At 37.8% G+C, this 16,506-nt stretch overlaps 1 protein-coding gene across 32 annotated transcripts in view; it reads right to left on the reverse strand.

Annotated features, from left to right (window-relative positions):
* LOC122546275 (uncharacterized) overlaps nt 1-15,924 on the reverse strand; it is a 128,131-nt gene extending 112,207 nt beyond the window's left edge. For all 32 annotated transcript variants that reach the window (XM_087999601.1, XM_087999600.1, XM_087999602.1 and 29 more), the window contains exons 1-8: nt 15,864-15,924; nt 7,254-7,307; nt 5,804-5,878; nt 5,427-5,655; nt 4,147-4,264; nt 1,442-1,520; nt 1,196-1,284; nt 47-248 (exon numbers count right to left, since the gene is read on the reverse strand). In XM_087999601.1, coding sequence (XP_087855727.1) covers nt 47-248; nt 1,196-1,284; nt 1,442-1,520; nt 4,147-4,264; nt 5,427-5,655; nt 5,804-5,878; nt 7,254-7,307; nt 15,864-15,912 — 895 coding nt within the window. In that variant the 5' untranslated portion in view covers nt 15,913-15,924. The remainder of the gene's footprint in view (nt 1-46; nt 249-1,195; nt 1,285-1,441; nt 1,521-4,146; nt 4,265-5,426; nt 5,656-5,803; nt 5,879-7,253; nt 7,308-15,863) is intronic.
* Between the last annotated feature and the right edge of the window lie 582 nt (nt 15,925-16,506).

Consider the following 16,506-nt stretch of genomic DNA (forward strand, 5'->3'; position numbering starts at 1 on the left):
AAGGACTTTAGTTAGAGTTCTGCCTGACTTTGCAAAGATAACTTACCACAATCAATCAATTGCCTCCATTTCTTCCAGTTTGAAGAATTTGAATGTACACACTGATGTGATACTTCTGCAAAATTGGCACAACTACATCCCCCTGTTCTGTTACAAGCACAAACATCCTTCTGACACATCTCTATGTATTTATCTTCAATGGCTTTGTTAGAACAAGATGTGAAAAGATCTGATATTTTTGAGCAGGCCTGGACATGAGAAATAAAACAAGACTTAGAAAGTTAACTAATCAAATTCCTATCAGTATTTTGTGCTGCAATAAATCGAATGAGATGAAAGCATGGAAACATGTCTATGACTGAGGAAATAAATTGGAGAAATTAAACAAATAAAATTGTTTCCAATTGGAAATGCAAACATTGATAAACAATAAAACTACATTAACCAGTCCATCACATAATGTGAGTGCTGTAAAAAGATGTATATTTAAATAAATGAACATTATGGACTCAATGGGTGCATTTGGTACTTGGACAGGAATATGGACATATGGTAATACAATTACTGCGATAATACATTGGGCTGTATCTGAAATCAACTAATTGCCACTTTGTCACTGACAAGTGAGAATTTCATCTGGCCATTTAATACTAGTTTTAAAAGTGAGACTTTTAGCACTGGAGAATCCTCACTGCCAACTTTTCATTATTCTCCCAACTTTCTTTGATCATTCCCAAAGAGAGTCTGCTTGTTGGATTTGATACTTTATAATTCAACAGAAATTAATATCCACTCAAAACTGATTAAATTTAAATAGCAATAAGTTGTTACATGTTAATATGAATATACATTTATAATCCTAGCAATAAGCTCCATTCATGTAAAAACTGGTTTTCAGTTTTTTGTACTTCAAATTATTAGATGCGCAAATGCCACCCTCACAAGGAAATCTGTCAAACTTGCAAAAGCCCAGCTGGTTCACTGGTGCCTTAGCTGTGACTAATGTTGCTGAGTAAATCATTTGCTTGAAAAATAAATGAATGGATGTAGTTGCACCCTTAGTTTCTTGGGGTGATAGGCTGAAAGGCTATATATGTGTTTGTGTCACCCGGCTCCTCAGCCCATTCAAATTTGTATGTCATTTCTTCAGAACTTGGACCATCCCTTAAGTTCTCTCTGGAACTATGTGGTTTACCTCAGCTGCACAGTTAATAGTTTCCGGAAAGGTGGTAGTGCAGGAACTAAGTGCAGCATCCAGCTTGAATGATCGGGTATAGTCTGAATCTGCAAAGTCCAAATAGAAAATGAACTTCATTTATTTTTCTTTCAATCGCTTAACTTATTTTTAGGCAAATTTAAATATGATTGTGCTGGACAGAATACTAAATAAAGTGAAGATATGTTTCATAGCGTAGGACAAAAATCATTTATTTAGTTTTACCATAAGTTGTTGAGACACTTGCATCAGACGTTCCACAAAGGCCACATAATTGTCCCTGGTACTGAGCATCAACTGTTACCTGAAAATGAAAGAGAGATGTTTTAAATAATAAATATAACAGTTACAAATCTTCAAATTGTTTGATAAATGTACTCCCATTACATTAAACAATGAGGAAATTGATCTTCCAATCAAATGAGATGCTTTAGATTAACTCAACAGAAGTATGCCTCACATCAGAAGGTGCAAAACTTGACTTACTCTTGGGAAATAAGGCAGGGCAGGTGACTGAGGTGTCAGTGGGGGAGCACTTTGGGGCCAGTGACCATAACTCTATTCGTTTCAAAATAGTGATGGAAAAGGATAGACCAGATCTAAAAGTTGAAGTTCTAAATTGGGGAAAGGTCAGTTTTGACGGCATGAGGCAAAAACTTTCGAAAGCTGATTGGAGGCAGATGTTCTCAGGTAAACGGATGGCTGGAAAATGGGAAGCCTTCAGAAATGAGATAACAAGAATCCAGAGAAAGTATATTCCTGTCAGGGTGAAAGGGAAGGCTGGTAGCTATAGGGAATGCTGGATGACTAAAGAAATTGAGGGTTTGGTTAAGAAAAAGAAGGAAGCATATGTCATGTATAGACAGGATAGATCGAGTGAATCCTGTGAAAAGTATAAAGAAAGTAGGAGTATACTTAAGAAGAAAATCAGGAGGGCAAAACGGGGACATGAGATAGCTTTGGCAAATAGAATTAAGGAGAATCCAAAGGGGTTTTACAAATATATTAAGGTCAAAAGGGTAACTAGGGACAGAATAGGGCCCCTCAAAGATCAGCAAGCAGCCTTTGTGTGGAGCCAAAAAACATGGGGGAGATACTAAATGAATATTTTGCAACAGTATTTACTGTGGAAAAGGATATGGAAGATATAGACTGTAGGGAAATAGATGGTGACACCTTGCAAAATGTCCAGATTACAGAGGAGGAAGTGCTGGATGTCTTGAAACGGTTAAAGGTGGATAAATCCCCAGGACCTGATCAGGTACACTTGAAATCTGTGGGAAGCTAGAGAAGTGATTTCTGGGCCTCTTGCTGAGATATTTGTATCGTCGATAGTCACAGATGAGGTGCCAGAAGATTGGAGGTTCGCAAACGTGGTGCCATGGATTAAGAATGGCGGTAAAGACAAACCAGGGAACTATAGACCAATGAGCCTGAACTCGGTGGTGGGCAAGTTGTTAGAGGGAATCCTGAGGGACAGGATGTACATGTATTTGGAAAGGCAAGGACTGATTCAGGATCGTCAACATGGCTTTGTGCGTGGGAAATCATGTCTCACAAACTTGATTGAGTTTTTTGAAGAAGTAACAAAGAAGATTGATGAGGGCAGAGCAGTGGATGTGATCTATATGGACTTCAGTAAGGCGTTCGACAAGGTTCCCCATGGGAGACTGATTAGCAAGGTTAGATCTCATGGAATACAGGGAGAGCTAGCCATTTGGATATAGAACTGGCTCAAAGGTAGAAGACAGAGGGTGGTGGTGGAGGATTGTTTTTCAGACTGGAAGCCTGTGACCAGTGGAGTGCCACAAGGATCGGTGCTGGGCTCTCTACTTTTTGTCATTTACATAAATGATTTGGATGCGAGCACAAGAGGTACAGTTAGTAAGTTTGCAGATGACACCAAAATTGGAGGTGAAGTGGACAGCGAAGAGGGTTACCTCAGATTACAACAGGATCTGGACCAGATGAGCCAATGGGCTGAAAAGTGGCAGATGAAGTTTAATTCAGAAAAATGCGAGGTGCTGCATTTTGGGAAAGCAAATCTTAGCAGGAGTTATACACTTAATGGTAAGGTCCTAGGGAGTGTTGCTAAACAAAGAGACCTTGGAGTGCAGGGTCATAGCTCCTTGAAAGTGGAGTTGCAGGTAGGTAGGATAGGGAAGAAGGCGTTTGGTATGCATTCCTTTATTGGTCAGAGTATTGAGTACAGGAGTTGGGAGGTCATGTTGCAGCTGTACAGGACATTGGTTAGGCCACTGTTGGAATATTACGTGCAATTCTGGTCTCCTTTCTATTGGAAAGATGTTGTGAAACTTGAAAGGGTTCAGAAAAGATTTACAAGGATGCTGCCAGGATTGGGGGATCTAAGCTACAGGGAGAGGCTGAACAGGCTGGGGCTGTTTTCCCTGGAGTGTTGAAGACTGAGGGGTGACCTTATAGAGGTTTATAAAATCATGAGGGGCATGGATAGGATAAATAGACAAAGTTTCTTCCCTGCGGTGAGGGAGTCCAGAACTAGAGGGCACAGGTTTAGGGTGAGAGGGGAAACATGTAAAAGGGACCTAAGTGGAAACTTTTTCATGCAGAGGGTGGTACATGTATGGAATGAGCTGCCAGAGGATGTGGTGGAGGCTGGTACAATTGCAACATTTAAGAGGCATTTGGATGGGTGTATGAATAGGAAGGATTTCGAGGGATATGGGCCGGATGCTGGCAGGTGGGACTAGACTGGGTTGGGATATCTGGTCAGCATGGACAGGTTGGACCGAAGGATCTGTTTCCTTGCTGTACATCTCTATGACTCTATCACTGTTCAACAATGAAATTAAGGAAAAAAAAAGTTAATTTTAAAAAATTCTTTTAAATCATTCTATTAACTCTAGATTATAATGAATGATGTACTCTTCAATTTTTCCAAATGTTCTCACCTGCAGTGCATCTTCGTAATTCCAAAGCAGAACTATTGTGTGTTTCCTGTTTGAAAAGCGCACATTGACTCCATATTGTTGAATATTAATCACTTTGTTATCATATGGCAATGAAATTCTGTTTAAAGGAAAATAATGAATGAAAAGATATTGAAGCTGTAACTATTGAACTTGCTTTAATATTTTTGGGCAGCCTGGTGGCACACTGTTTAGCACTGCTGCCTCTCAGCCCCAGAGACTGTGGTTCAATTCCCACCTCAGGGAACTCACTGTGTGGAGTTTGCACATTCTCCCCGTGTCTGCGTGGGTTTCCTCCGGGCGCTCCGGTTTCCTCCCACAGTCCAAAGATGTGCAGGTCAGGTGAATTGGCCATGCTAAATTGCCCGCAGTGTTAGGTGAAGGGGTAAATGTAGGGGTATGGGTGGATTGCGCTTCGGTGGGTTGGTGTGGACTTGTTGGGCCAAATGGCCTGTTTCCACACTGCAAGTAATCTAATCTAATCATTTAATCAAGTTAATGATCTGTACAATAATACTGTATTTAGCAATGTTGGAATCTATTTAAATAATCAAAGCTTTCCATTCATAAAAAAGAAAAAAATATAATGAAATATGAGTGCCTCTCATTTGAAAAGAACAATTAATTTTCTCAAAGGAACTCCCAAATTGGGCAGCTGTCAGTGAAATAGGAGTTCACACCAAAAGAGTTGTTTGAATGAAAGTAGAAAATAATAAAGAAACAGGAATTTAGTCAAAAAGAGAAAGGAGGCATACATAAGATGCAGATAACTGAAAATAGACAAGTCCCTCAAAAATAATGGGGAAGAACTCAAACAAGGACTTAGCGCAGTGAAAAGGAACCATGAAATGTCTTTGGCAAAGAAGATTAAGGAAAATCCCAATGTGTTTTATACATCTATAAGGAGCAAGAGGATAGCTAGGGAAAGGGTCGGTCCACATAAGGCAACAGAGTGAATTTATGCATGGAGTAGGAGGAGCTGGGTGATGTCCTTAACAAATACTTTGCATTGGTATTCCCAAAGGAGAAAGACACTGTGAGTCTCAGAAGGGGTATTTTGATATTCTTGGGCATGGTGTTGTGCTGTTCATATGCTTTACTGTTCTTTGAATCCCTGGCACAAGTTGTCAGTTAGCTGGGAGAATTGAGGAATGGGGATGCTGGAATATGGGGTCAGCATTGGTTTCGGTCAGGTTTACATCAGTTCAATGCCTGGAAGATGTTGAGCATTTTTAAAATCAATCAATAAAAGCTTAACTTACACAGCATCATTAACTGCAATTTTCTGGTTTGTCACCACAATAGTAACACCTTCGATTTTCATGAAGATGTGTTGCAAATTGCCATTTGAGCTTCGTTGAATTTCCACATTAAAATCTTCCACAATGCCTTGGCAGTGGCGAGTCAGAATGTATTTACATGTTGATACCATATGGTAAAATTCATCAGTATACGTCCTGATTGCTCCTTGTCCCCATGTCCTGCAGGTATCTAATGAAATGTTAAAAAAGGAATCCCTGCATTAGGACAGCTATCAAAACATCACAGTTATAACTATTTCTATGTTATCTTGTATTTCAGAGGGATGAAGCAATTGAATATTCATATATGTTGGAAAGAAATACAAAAGTATACTTACGAGGTCCTTCATAAGTGGTGCTGTAAATATCCCTTGCATGCCTAAAGGTTTGTGTGAGAGCAGACCCATCCAGTTCTAGGAAAAACATGTTTCAGTTGAATTTAACTCATATCACAGCTTTTAGCATCTAATCCAGTATTAATTCCTTTACATTCAATACACGCTTTGATTGTCGTAACTTCTCTAAGTAATTGCATCTATCATAAAATAAAGATCTTTATTTAATTAATATACAGAAGCATTACTTTGTGGTCTCAAAGTAGAATTTCTTCACAAAACACTGGATTTCATTTTTGATATAACTGAACACAATTGTCAGGTGTACATTAATTGATTTTAAACCTTCATCAAAATTAATGAGTTTGTAGAAGAATCACTGAAGCTAAAATAAACGTAGAAGAATATCTCAGAAATGTGAAACAAGTAAGTAATTATGGTAAAGAGTCAAAATTTAAGGCTCTTTATCTGAATGCATGAAGCATTTGTAATAAGATTGATGATGGTATGAGTAGAGATAAATGAAAATGACTTGATAGCTGATATAGAGATATGTTTGCAGGGTTGTGAAGATTGGGAACATAATATTCAAGGGTATTCGATCCTCTAGAATAATTGTTAAAAAAGGAGAAGGAAGTGGGGGAGCTTTGTTAACAAACTGAGGTATCATTGCAGTGGTGGGGTTGCAAAATAGATAGAATAGATCATAATGTGAAATCAGTTTTGGGGAGAAATGAAAAATGACAAGGGAAAGAAGCATTGTCCCTCAATTCCTCAGATAGTTGGCTCATAGTAGAATAAATTATAAATCATGGAATAGTGAAGCCTGTAAAATGGGTACTACAATTGAGATGGATGAGTGCTTTTAATCTGCTTGCTGACTGGATGAATCAGATGAGGAAGGGTAACATGAAAGACAAATTTATAGAGAGCATTAGGGATTATTTCTTAAATCAGTACATTATAGAACATAGCCATGAGCAAGTTATTTTAAATCTAGTAACATGTAATGAAGTAAGATTAAAAGGAGATTTCATACTTCAGGATCCTCTGCGATTCGTAGTCACAACATGATAAAATTTCAAATTCAGTTTATGGACGATCAAATCAGTCTCGAGCCAGTGTCCTCAACTTAATTACAGTGGAATGTAAAGAGGGTGGTCTAAAACAGGCTGGAAATGTAGACTAAGGGGAAGATGAGTGGATGAGCAGTGGCAAACATTTAGGCAGATATTTCACAAAGTTCAGCAAAGATATATCAAAATCAAAAAGAAGGAGCAAAGAGCTCAATTGGGCTATAAACAATCAAGGTGAACTGAACCAACAAACAAGATCTCAAATCTTCCCAACGTACATTTTGTTACTGTCTTGACTTGTCCCCATGAAGAGATAGTGGACATGGTTGCTCCTATTGACATAGTGTTTTATTACAGTATTTTATGTTCTGACTTACCATATTTGTTCATTGAGTAATCCCGTTTAATCCGTTGGTGGGCAAGGACATTGTCTGTGTTAAGCAAAGATCAAACACAAATGGTTTAATACATTCAAAATTCTTGTAATTCAGACATATTCATTTTTTAAACAGAGAGACTTTGTTAGTGTTAAAATGTTAGACAAGATTTGAAGTTCAAGTGCCATTTGAAAAAAAAATAGATTTTAATAATGATTAACATGGTTTCATAAAAGGCTCTTAAAATCACTCCAATATGATAACTGAGAAATTCTACTGAGGAAAGCTAATCCCTGCATTTACACTTTCGTGTATAATTATTGATCATAAATACATCCTGATCTGTAACATTTCCAAAGGTAATATACTGAGAACAATTGATTTCAACAGAGCAATTGGGTTTTCAACTATTATTGAAAGAATACTAATAGAGGCAACAGAGAGTCCATGATGAAAAATGAGATCGTGAGTGAGATCAAATTTGGATTGACAGGTTGACAAACAGGAAACTTTACGAATTTTATAGAGACTTCATACTAAATGGAAAACAAACTACAACAAATTAATGAATACATTACAATGGTCAGGTTGGAAATAAATTACTTATTCGGCTAGACAGTTAGAGTATGGTGCAATATGATGACAACAGAGCAGATTCAATCCTTGTATTGGCTATGGTAGTTCAAGCCTATTTCCTGTTTTGTCCTATGCTTCATGTGGGGTGGTGCCCCTCAAGCTGTGAACCCAAATGTCACTGTGTCAAGATACCCACTGAATTTCCTTTATGACAGCTGATTTCCAATGAGTAGCACAATGCATTTCTCTGTTATGTTGAAGTTTGCTTCAGAATTATTGAGGAAGATCTTGAACCAGCATTTTCTATTCCAAAATCATGTTACACAAATGTGTGTATTACATGAAAGCAAAGAATAATCATTTATGGCAAAAGTGTTGTAAATTATCATAGCAGAATTTTGAGCCTCCCTCCCCCTAAGAAGTAAGTAGTAAAATCAACTCCCTCCCACAACCATCAGGAAATTTTAATGATGTTCAGACTGTAGCTACCAGCTATGTTAAGTAAGCAAAGCTCCCATTAATGAGCCTTTTTTCAAAAACCTGATGTTATGAAGTTGAAGACGTGTACTCTACTTTTAAGGAAGAGTGAATGCCATTCTGAACTGAGACATTACGGGCACCTGTGATATAACTAGATGGCAGTCCCAGAGTGTACTGAAAAATTGAAAATATGTAACATTTAGCTGTGAACCTGAGTTGGTTGCTGTTTTGACAACAATTCACATTTAACAAGTCAGTTTAAATTATACCTGAAGATACTAAAACCCAATTGAGTTTGAATTTATTATTTTGTGAAAATTGAACCAATGGGATAATCTGATGTTGGGGATTTAAAAATTCAGGGAGAAAGTGATAACTGTAGGTGCTGGAGATTGGAGCTGAAAATGTGTTGCTGGAAAAGCGCAGCAGGTCAAGCAGCATCCAAGGAGCAGGAGGGCTCATGCCCGAAGTGTCGGTTCTCCTGCTCCTTGGATGCTGCCTGACCTGCTGTGTTTTTCCAGCAACACATTTTCAGATTTAAAAATTCAGACATTTTGAAAATTGGAGACAGAACAACTGCCATTGAGAGAGAGCAAGAAATTAGGAAACAATCTCTATCAAAGATTCCTTTTCATATGAAACATATTTGCAGTAAAAAGAAAGAAGACAACCCAAGGAAAACATCAGCCAGAAGAAAAAAGATACCGATGACGACAGCCGTTGTGCAGTTTTGAAGTAAAAGTGTTGTAATTTTAATAAGTGGTTTATTGGAACAGCATATTGTTATAGAGCTGGAGGCAGGTAATAAGCAGTTAAGAGAAAGGGGATCTTAGAGTTGTGAATTGTTGTTGTTTAATATTCACTTTTAGAGTTAACAAATAAATTGATATGATTTTCTTTAAATAGTGGAATTTGAGAGTTTTCTGTCACTTGTTTTTTAACAGATTATGAGACAAGGTGAGCTTTTCTGGGTGTTTGGTTTAATTAACAGAGGGGTTCACTGCCGTGTCGTAATACAGGTCTTTAGCAAAAAAAAGACACCCCACAATATTTAGAGGCCAACAGCTGAATGGACCTCATTTACAGTATGGGAGATTTTTTTTAATCAAAAGCAAGGGCTGCAGAGGCAAGGAGTACAGTTCCCAGAGGTGTTTTCTTGCCAAATATCTTAAGATATTTATTTCTTCCAACAGCCAAAGCCCTCCAGGTGGTGTTGTTGGGCTTCTAGACTTCTGATAGGTCTGGTCACTTGTGGGTAGCTCCCTAACAGCAGCCATTGTTTGCTGCTGCCCCTAAAATTGGATGGAGAACCTGTCTGTCAACCAATTGCTAATCCACTCACCCTGTCATGTCAGTGGCATGTTTTTTGGGGGGATTGGAACAATCCTGCCTCATCTATTTCTGTTCCGAGTAATCAATGAATACAAAAGTGACTACACTTATAAATAGATTTACAGCAAAAGTGAGAACACATGACATAAACAATTTCTTCAGCTACACTCGTTCTCAACAATGCATTGGGAAGTTTCTTGTAATGTCAAGCATCTGACAGCCATTTGGAACAAAATAAAACTACTGACTGTATTCATTAAAAAATTGATTCATATTTATTTGAAAATATTTTATAGGATCTGTAAGTCACTTGACATTTCCTGCAATGATACGAGAGGTTATTGTTGCACCCTGACCCTTGGTGGCGAATTTAAACTGATTGACTGGTCTGAAAAGGCAGGAACCTGTTCTGGAATATTCGGATGGGAGGTCCATTTTGCATTCTACTTTGTTTGTTGAATTTATGCTGAAATGAGCCGTATGAATATACAAATCAGTCTCAAGAGAGAACCCATATCATTGTGTCATCTCACAAACTGCACGATTCTGAGCTCTAGATGATAATCGGTTTCCATCTGTGCATGTTGCACAAATATTGACATATTAATGCATCAGGGAAAGTAGTTAACATTAGGGAATATGCAACTCTGCCATCACTTTATTTCATATTTCAATCAAACTTTAAGGTCACTGACCTTTGATAGATCAGTAAAGATTGAGAATTGTTTTTAACTCATGATGTTGATAGTGGTTCAATTAGAGTTTGTAAATTCTGAGCCCTATGGTCTTTAATTGTCTATTACTGTTATTATCAAGGAATATGTTACCTGAGACTCAGGAAAATCAGCTGGGTGATGGAATACTGATTCGTGCCACTGTAGCTGTGCTGTATCAACCACCAACACCATTCTGTCATTGTCTAAGTCGCAGCGATGATCAAAATATTGTTAACTCAGCAATTGTCTGAATGGCTTGTTTTCCAATGAGGGTCGACTTATTTGCTCAGATGCTTTGTTTGCCAAAATTAATGGCAAGATAAATATATCCAATCATCCAGCGACTGCTGGACAAGAACATGGAGAGCAGTGAGTTGAAGGGTGGGTAGATTAAGTTATTATATTTTATATTAGAATTAAACCTCAATCACATCTTGGGCCAATGGGCTGTTCTGTGCTGTACTTTTCTATGTTCTATGTTCTATGTTCTAATATTTTTAAAATATCTTTGTACTCAGAAGAAAAATAAATCCTGTGGAATGCAAATCAACACAAATGCCACAGAAATGCTGTAGACTTTAGAGATTCTATTTTGTGTCATATGTACCCAGTTAATGAGGTGTCTAACAGTGCCAAGGAAACCCAATTCTCAAAATCCAGACACGGAACAATTGAAACTGTACAAATCCCATGATTGCATACTAAATTGCTCATAGATTTTTCATACTTTTTCTTGTTTTGATGTTGCCATTTTTCACTCTTTTAAATCTTTTGTATAGTTTTTTTCTGTATTGAACAATAATTCAAGCAATTTCCTTCTCTTCCATTTCTCCATTTCCTTTTCTGTTCTTAAATGCTTTGTTTCAGAAGATATACCGCTCAGTCATTGTTCATCACCGTACGAGAAATGCCTGTACTCGCCTAAACTTGCAGCACAGAAATGTTGCAATATGAAGTGTAACAAGGACAGAAAAGCAATCAAATTCTTCAGTCACTGCTGGATTGCATCGTGGTAGTACTGCTTAACGGAATTTTAATGTTTTACTTAGGTAAGGATTTCTATAATGCAGCAAAATGCTTATATCATGCCACCTATATTGCATTCTACACCATAATAGTGACGTAATCTCTAGATAGGTCATTAGGCTGTCAGTAAGTCTTGCCAGTGCCTTAATCAAAGGACAAAAGAAAATTGCTGAATTAAATAAATGCTGATCTAGCCCATTCGATTTACAATTTTTAAAATTCTCCTAAATCCACTTGCCAGCGAAAACAAACAATATTATGGTCGAGAGTATGTTGCTGGAAAATCACAGCAGGTCAGGCGGCATCCGAGAAGCAGGAGAATTGACGTTTCGGGTATAAGCCCATGGCCAAAGTTTTCAAATCCTGCACTCTCCATCCTATGATTTTAAAGCAAATAAATAGAGCACCATGGACTGAAGATTACAGAGTCAAAACAAACTACTGTGTTCAGAGGTAGTGAATGAAAGTCAATGTATAGATGTAGTCCTTCACCAATATTACATTTTGCGTTCATGAAGGCACACCAGGTTGAAATTAAACAATTGAAGAAAGTGTTTTGTATCCTAGGTATTTCTATGGTTGTATTACTAAATCACATTTCAATGAGAAGCAATCTGCATTTGTACACAAAGAGTAATTCTGCAGTTACATTTGTTCTCCAAACTCTTAAAACACTTTACGATATAATGCAACGAGGAAGAAAATAGTTTGGTGCAAATGCAATTTAGTTTATTCTGTGACCAATATGTTTGGTCAATAAAATCTGAGAGTTACAATATTGCAAGTGGAAATGTTAATCAGATCTTTTAAAAATGTCCTCTTGTATCCCAGGGTACTTAAGGAGGTGGCTCGGGAAATCGTGGATGCGTTGGTGGTTATTTTCCAGAGTTCGATAGATTTGGGGTCGGTTCCTGAGGATTGGAGGGTGGCTAATGTTATACCACTTTTTAAGACAGGTGGGAGAGAAAAAGCAGGAAATTATAGACCAGTTAGTCTGACCTCAGTGGTGGGAAAGATCCTGGAGTCTATTATAAAGGATGAAATTACGGCACATCTGGATAGCACTAACAGGATAGGACAGAGTCAGCATGGGATTTATGAAGGGGAAATCATGTTTGACTAATCTTCTTGAATTTTTTGAGGATGTAACTCTAAAGATGGACGAGGGAGATCCAGTAGATGTAGTGTACCTGGACTTTCAGAAAGCTTTTGATAAAGTCCCACACAGGAGGTTAGTGAGTAAAATTAGGGCGCATGGTATTGGGGGAAAAGTACTAGATTGGATTGAAAATTGGTTGGCTGATAGGAAACAAAGGGTAGTGATAAACGGCTCCATTTCGGAATGGCAGGCAGTGACCAGTGGGGTACCGCAGGGATTCGTGCTGGGACCGCAGCTTTTTACAATATATGTTAATGATATAGAAGATGGTATCAGCAATAACATTAGCAAATTTGCTGATGATACAAAGCTGGGTGGCAGGGTGAAATGTGATGAGGATGTTAAGAGATTACAGGGTGACCTGGACAAGTTAGGTGAGTGGGCAGATGCATGGCAGATGCAGTTTAATGTGGATAAATGTATGGTTATCCACTTTGGTGGCAAGAACAGGAAAGCAGATTACTACCTCAATGGAATCTATTTAGGTAAAGGGGAAATACAGAGAGATCTAGGTGTTCTTGTACACCAGTCAATGAAGGCAAGCATGCAGGTACAGCAGGTAGTGAAGAAGGCTAATAGCATGCTGACCTTCATAACAAGAGGAATTGAGTATAGAAGCAAAGAGGTGCTTCTGCAGCTGTACAGGGCCCTGGTGAGACCAACCCTGGAGTACTGTGTGCAGTTCTGGTCTCCAAATTTGAGGAAAGACATTCTGGCTATTGAGGGAGTGCAGCGTAGGTTCACAAGGTCAATTCCTGGAATGGCAGGATTACCATACACTGAAAGACTGAAGCGACTGGGCTTGTATACCCTTGAGTTTAGAAGACTGAGAGGGGATCTGATTGAGACATATAAGATTATGAAAGAATTGGACACTCTGGCAGCAGGAAACATGTTTCCGCTGATGGGTGAGTGCTGAACCAGAGGACACAGCTTAAAAATACGGGGTAGACCATTTAGGACAGAGATGAGGAGAAACTTCTTCACCCAGAGAGTGGTGGCTGTGTGGAATGCTCTACCCCAGAGGGCAGTGGAGGCCCAGTCTCTGGATTCATTTAAGAAAGAGTTGGATAGAGCTCTCAAAGATAGTGGAATCCAGGGTTATGGAGATAAGACAGTAAGAGGATACTGATTAGGAATGATCAGCCATGATCATATTGAATGGCGGTGCAGGCTCGAAGGGCTGAATGGCCTACTCCTGCACCTATTGTCTATTGTCTATTGTTTATTGTATTGAAATATGCATTCCCATCTTGTATCGTGAAGTCTGAAACATTTGCTCATATTCGTTTTTCTGTGTCTAGAACTGTTACAGTCAATATTAAACTCATTTTGAGTGTGCCAACTCATTTCAAAATGAAGTTAATCAACACAAATAGATAGTCAGTTATCATATTTAAACCTATAAAGTTCCATGACATTTTGCTAATCAAAAAGGTGTTTATAGTCAAAACTGTTACTGCAAAATAATGTCTTACTAGGAGTGGTTTTGGTCAGTGTTGCACACTCTGAGTCTGAGACTATGGTCTCTAGCTCCATCATTTTTACATGTGTGTGTGTTTTTCTCTCTCACACACACACACTTTCTCTCTCTCTCTCTCTCTCTCTCTCGCTGTCTCTCTTTGTGCATCTGTTTCTCTCCTATCTTTCAATGTTTGCTCGGTCTGACCTCTCTTGATTCTCTCAGTCTTGCCTTTCTTTCTATTGCGATGTGGTATGACAAAGAATCACCATTATCTCTATGTTGCAATTTGCAGTGACAGTGAGGGTGACACAGCATTTAGCCATTGGCGCTATCTTTCCACTCTCTCTTAGTTATGTTTCCCTTTCCATACCCCCATTCCCAATGCATCATCCAATTGCCTGTCACCAGACTTAGCACTGAATCTGTACAATTTTCTTCCGCTACATTATTAGTCCAGGCTTTTGTGAAAGATTGTCCAAAAGAAAGTTGATTTATTTATTTGTAAAAACTCAACCAATAAAAGTAAGTGCCATCATACAGTGAAACTGCTAACTTGTGAATTGGAGAACTTAGTTGAGCAGAAGTGTTATCTTAAGATCATTAAATATTTTGGGAGCCAATGAGCATAAATTAACACACTTCTTTATTCAGCTTTTTAAGAGATGCAATTTAAAAAAGGACATGGAGAACAGAAGAGAATCAGGCAACAAATACACTGTTAGTTATAAAAATAATTATTATACCTTTCAGTATTCTCATCTCAAATTTTGACCTGTGCTATGATATCTGGTCTACGTTTTATTTGAGAATTAGCTACAATGTTGTAGAATGGTGAAAGAGAAAATTCAGACAGACAGGCAGAAGGTTCAGAAAAGTTTTCCATTACCCCTCTGTTGTCTCCATAGTTGACACTCATTTCCTTGCCTCGCACATATATAATACCTCTGTAAACAAAGTATCAAGGGATTGCCACAACACTGTAACAGTTCAGAAGTGTCGACCTCAGGAGCTAGGCTAAGAAGAAATTTAAATTTTGAAACTATTAGAAAGCATTATGAGGCATATTTTGGAATAGAAAATATGCTATGTTGACATATTGTCTTGGATTTTAAATTAGTGGCAGTAGAGAGGGAGTATTCACTGATCTCCCATTCATGCCAAGTTCATAGAAATTCAAGATCAGTTACCTAAGTGACAATAAGGAACACTGGGACTTTCTTGCTCAGATCTTGGACCTCATCTTTCCTGGAGATTTCAGTGGGAATTTAAGAGAACATTGAAGGTTTTTTTTTCTGCTTTGCCATAATTTAGCCTAAACATTTACTGATTGAGAAATATGTAATTAAAAGAAAATAACTCAAAACACAGAGGAAATTAAATTCATAGAAAGGAGAAGAAATAAATGATTTCTTCAACATCTTTGTTGTGAACAAATATATTTAATGTAAAGAGGGAACATTGAAATGTTTCAAATATTAGCTATTCTGTTTTGCATAACTTTAAAGACTAGATAAGTCTGAAGGTGTCTCAATGCTGCACAGAATTTTAAATTTCGATAAACTTTATATGCACACAATAGTAATGTATCTTTACAGCAGTTTGTGAATCAACTTATGACCTTTAAAAGAACATAAAAGCAATGGATTTTCAGTTGACTTGCATAGACATAGTAATTTACGTGATAAATAAATGTCCTATCAAAATCACAAATTTGCTTAAAGTGAGATAAGTTAAATTCATGGAAGGTGATTTCATTTTAACAATATCAAATCACTGCAGACTAAATATTTGAAATAAACATACATACCTGCTATGTTTCTTTAATGGCCACAATACAATACATTGATTAATCTTACCTTTCAGAAGGGACAATGCCCAAAGAATCAGAAATATGGAATATTTCATTGCAATGGAATTGAAAAGATTGACATCTGACTGAGTTCTGTTGACTACTGGGTGTTTAATTTCACAATTCATTTTTATACCTAGTCTTTGATGAGCCACATTAGAATGGCATGAGGAAATTAATGTCAACATGTAATTACTCTCAAATCAACAGGTGTTTTAACTGTTTGAGGACTGAAAGAATTTTAACATGTAGGAAAAAATGGTGAGTATTTAAAAATCCATTGATTTTGATTTTATAAGGAAAATACAGCGATTTGCCTGTCAAGGGAACACAGGTAAATGCCCGAAACATTGATTCTCCTGCTCCTCAGATGCTGTCTCACCTGCTGTGCTTTTCCAGCAACACACTCACTGCCATGATCTACCGGATGAGGTTTGAAAAAGGAAGAAAGGTAAAGGATTAGTGGGGAAGAAAGGACAAGAGCTAGGGCAGTTTGCAGCCCGGGCGTGAGGAGTGAGAAGACAGAAGGAGGTAAAAGCAAGAGGGAAACACAAGGCTGTGTAGAGGATTTGAAAGTGAGAATGAGGAGTTTAAATAATAAGGGTTAGAAAGCCTACGTGGGTTAGTAAGGAATGGACAGATGAATAAGT

The sequence above is a fragment of the Chiloscyllium plagiosum genome, unplaced genomic scaffold (assembly GCF_037043375.1).
Source record: "Chiloscyllium plagiosum isolate Xiang-an unplaced genomic scaffold, Cpla_swu_hap1 HiC_scaffold_23, whole genome shotgun sequence".
Lineage (NCBI taxonomy): Eukaryota > Metazoa > Chordata > Chondrichthyes > Orectolobiformes > Hemiscylliidae > Chiloscyllium > Chiloscyllium plagiosum.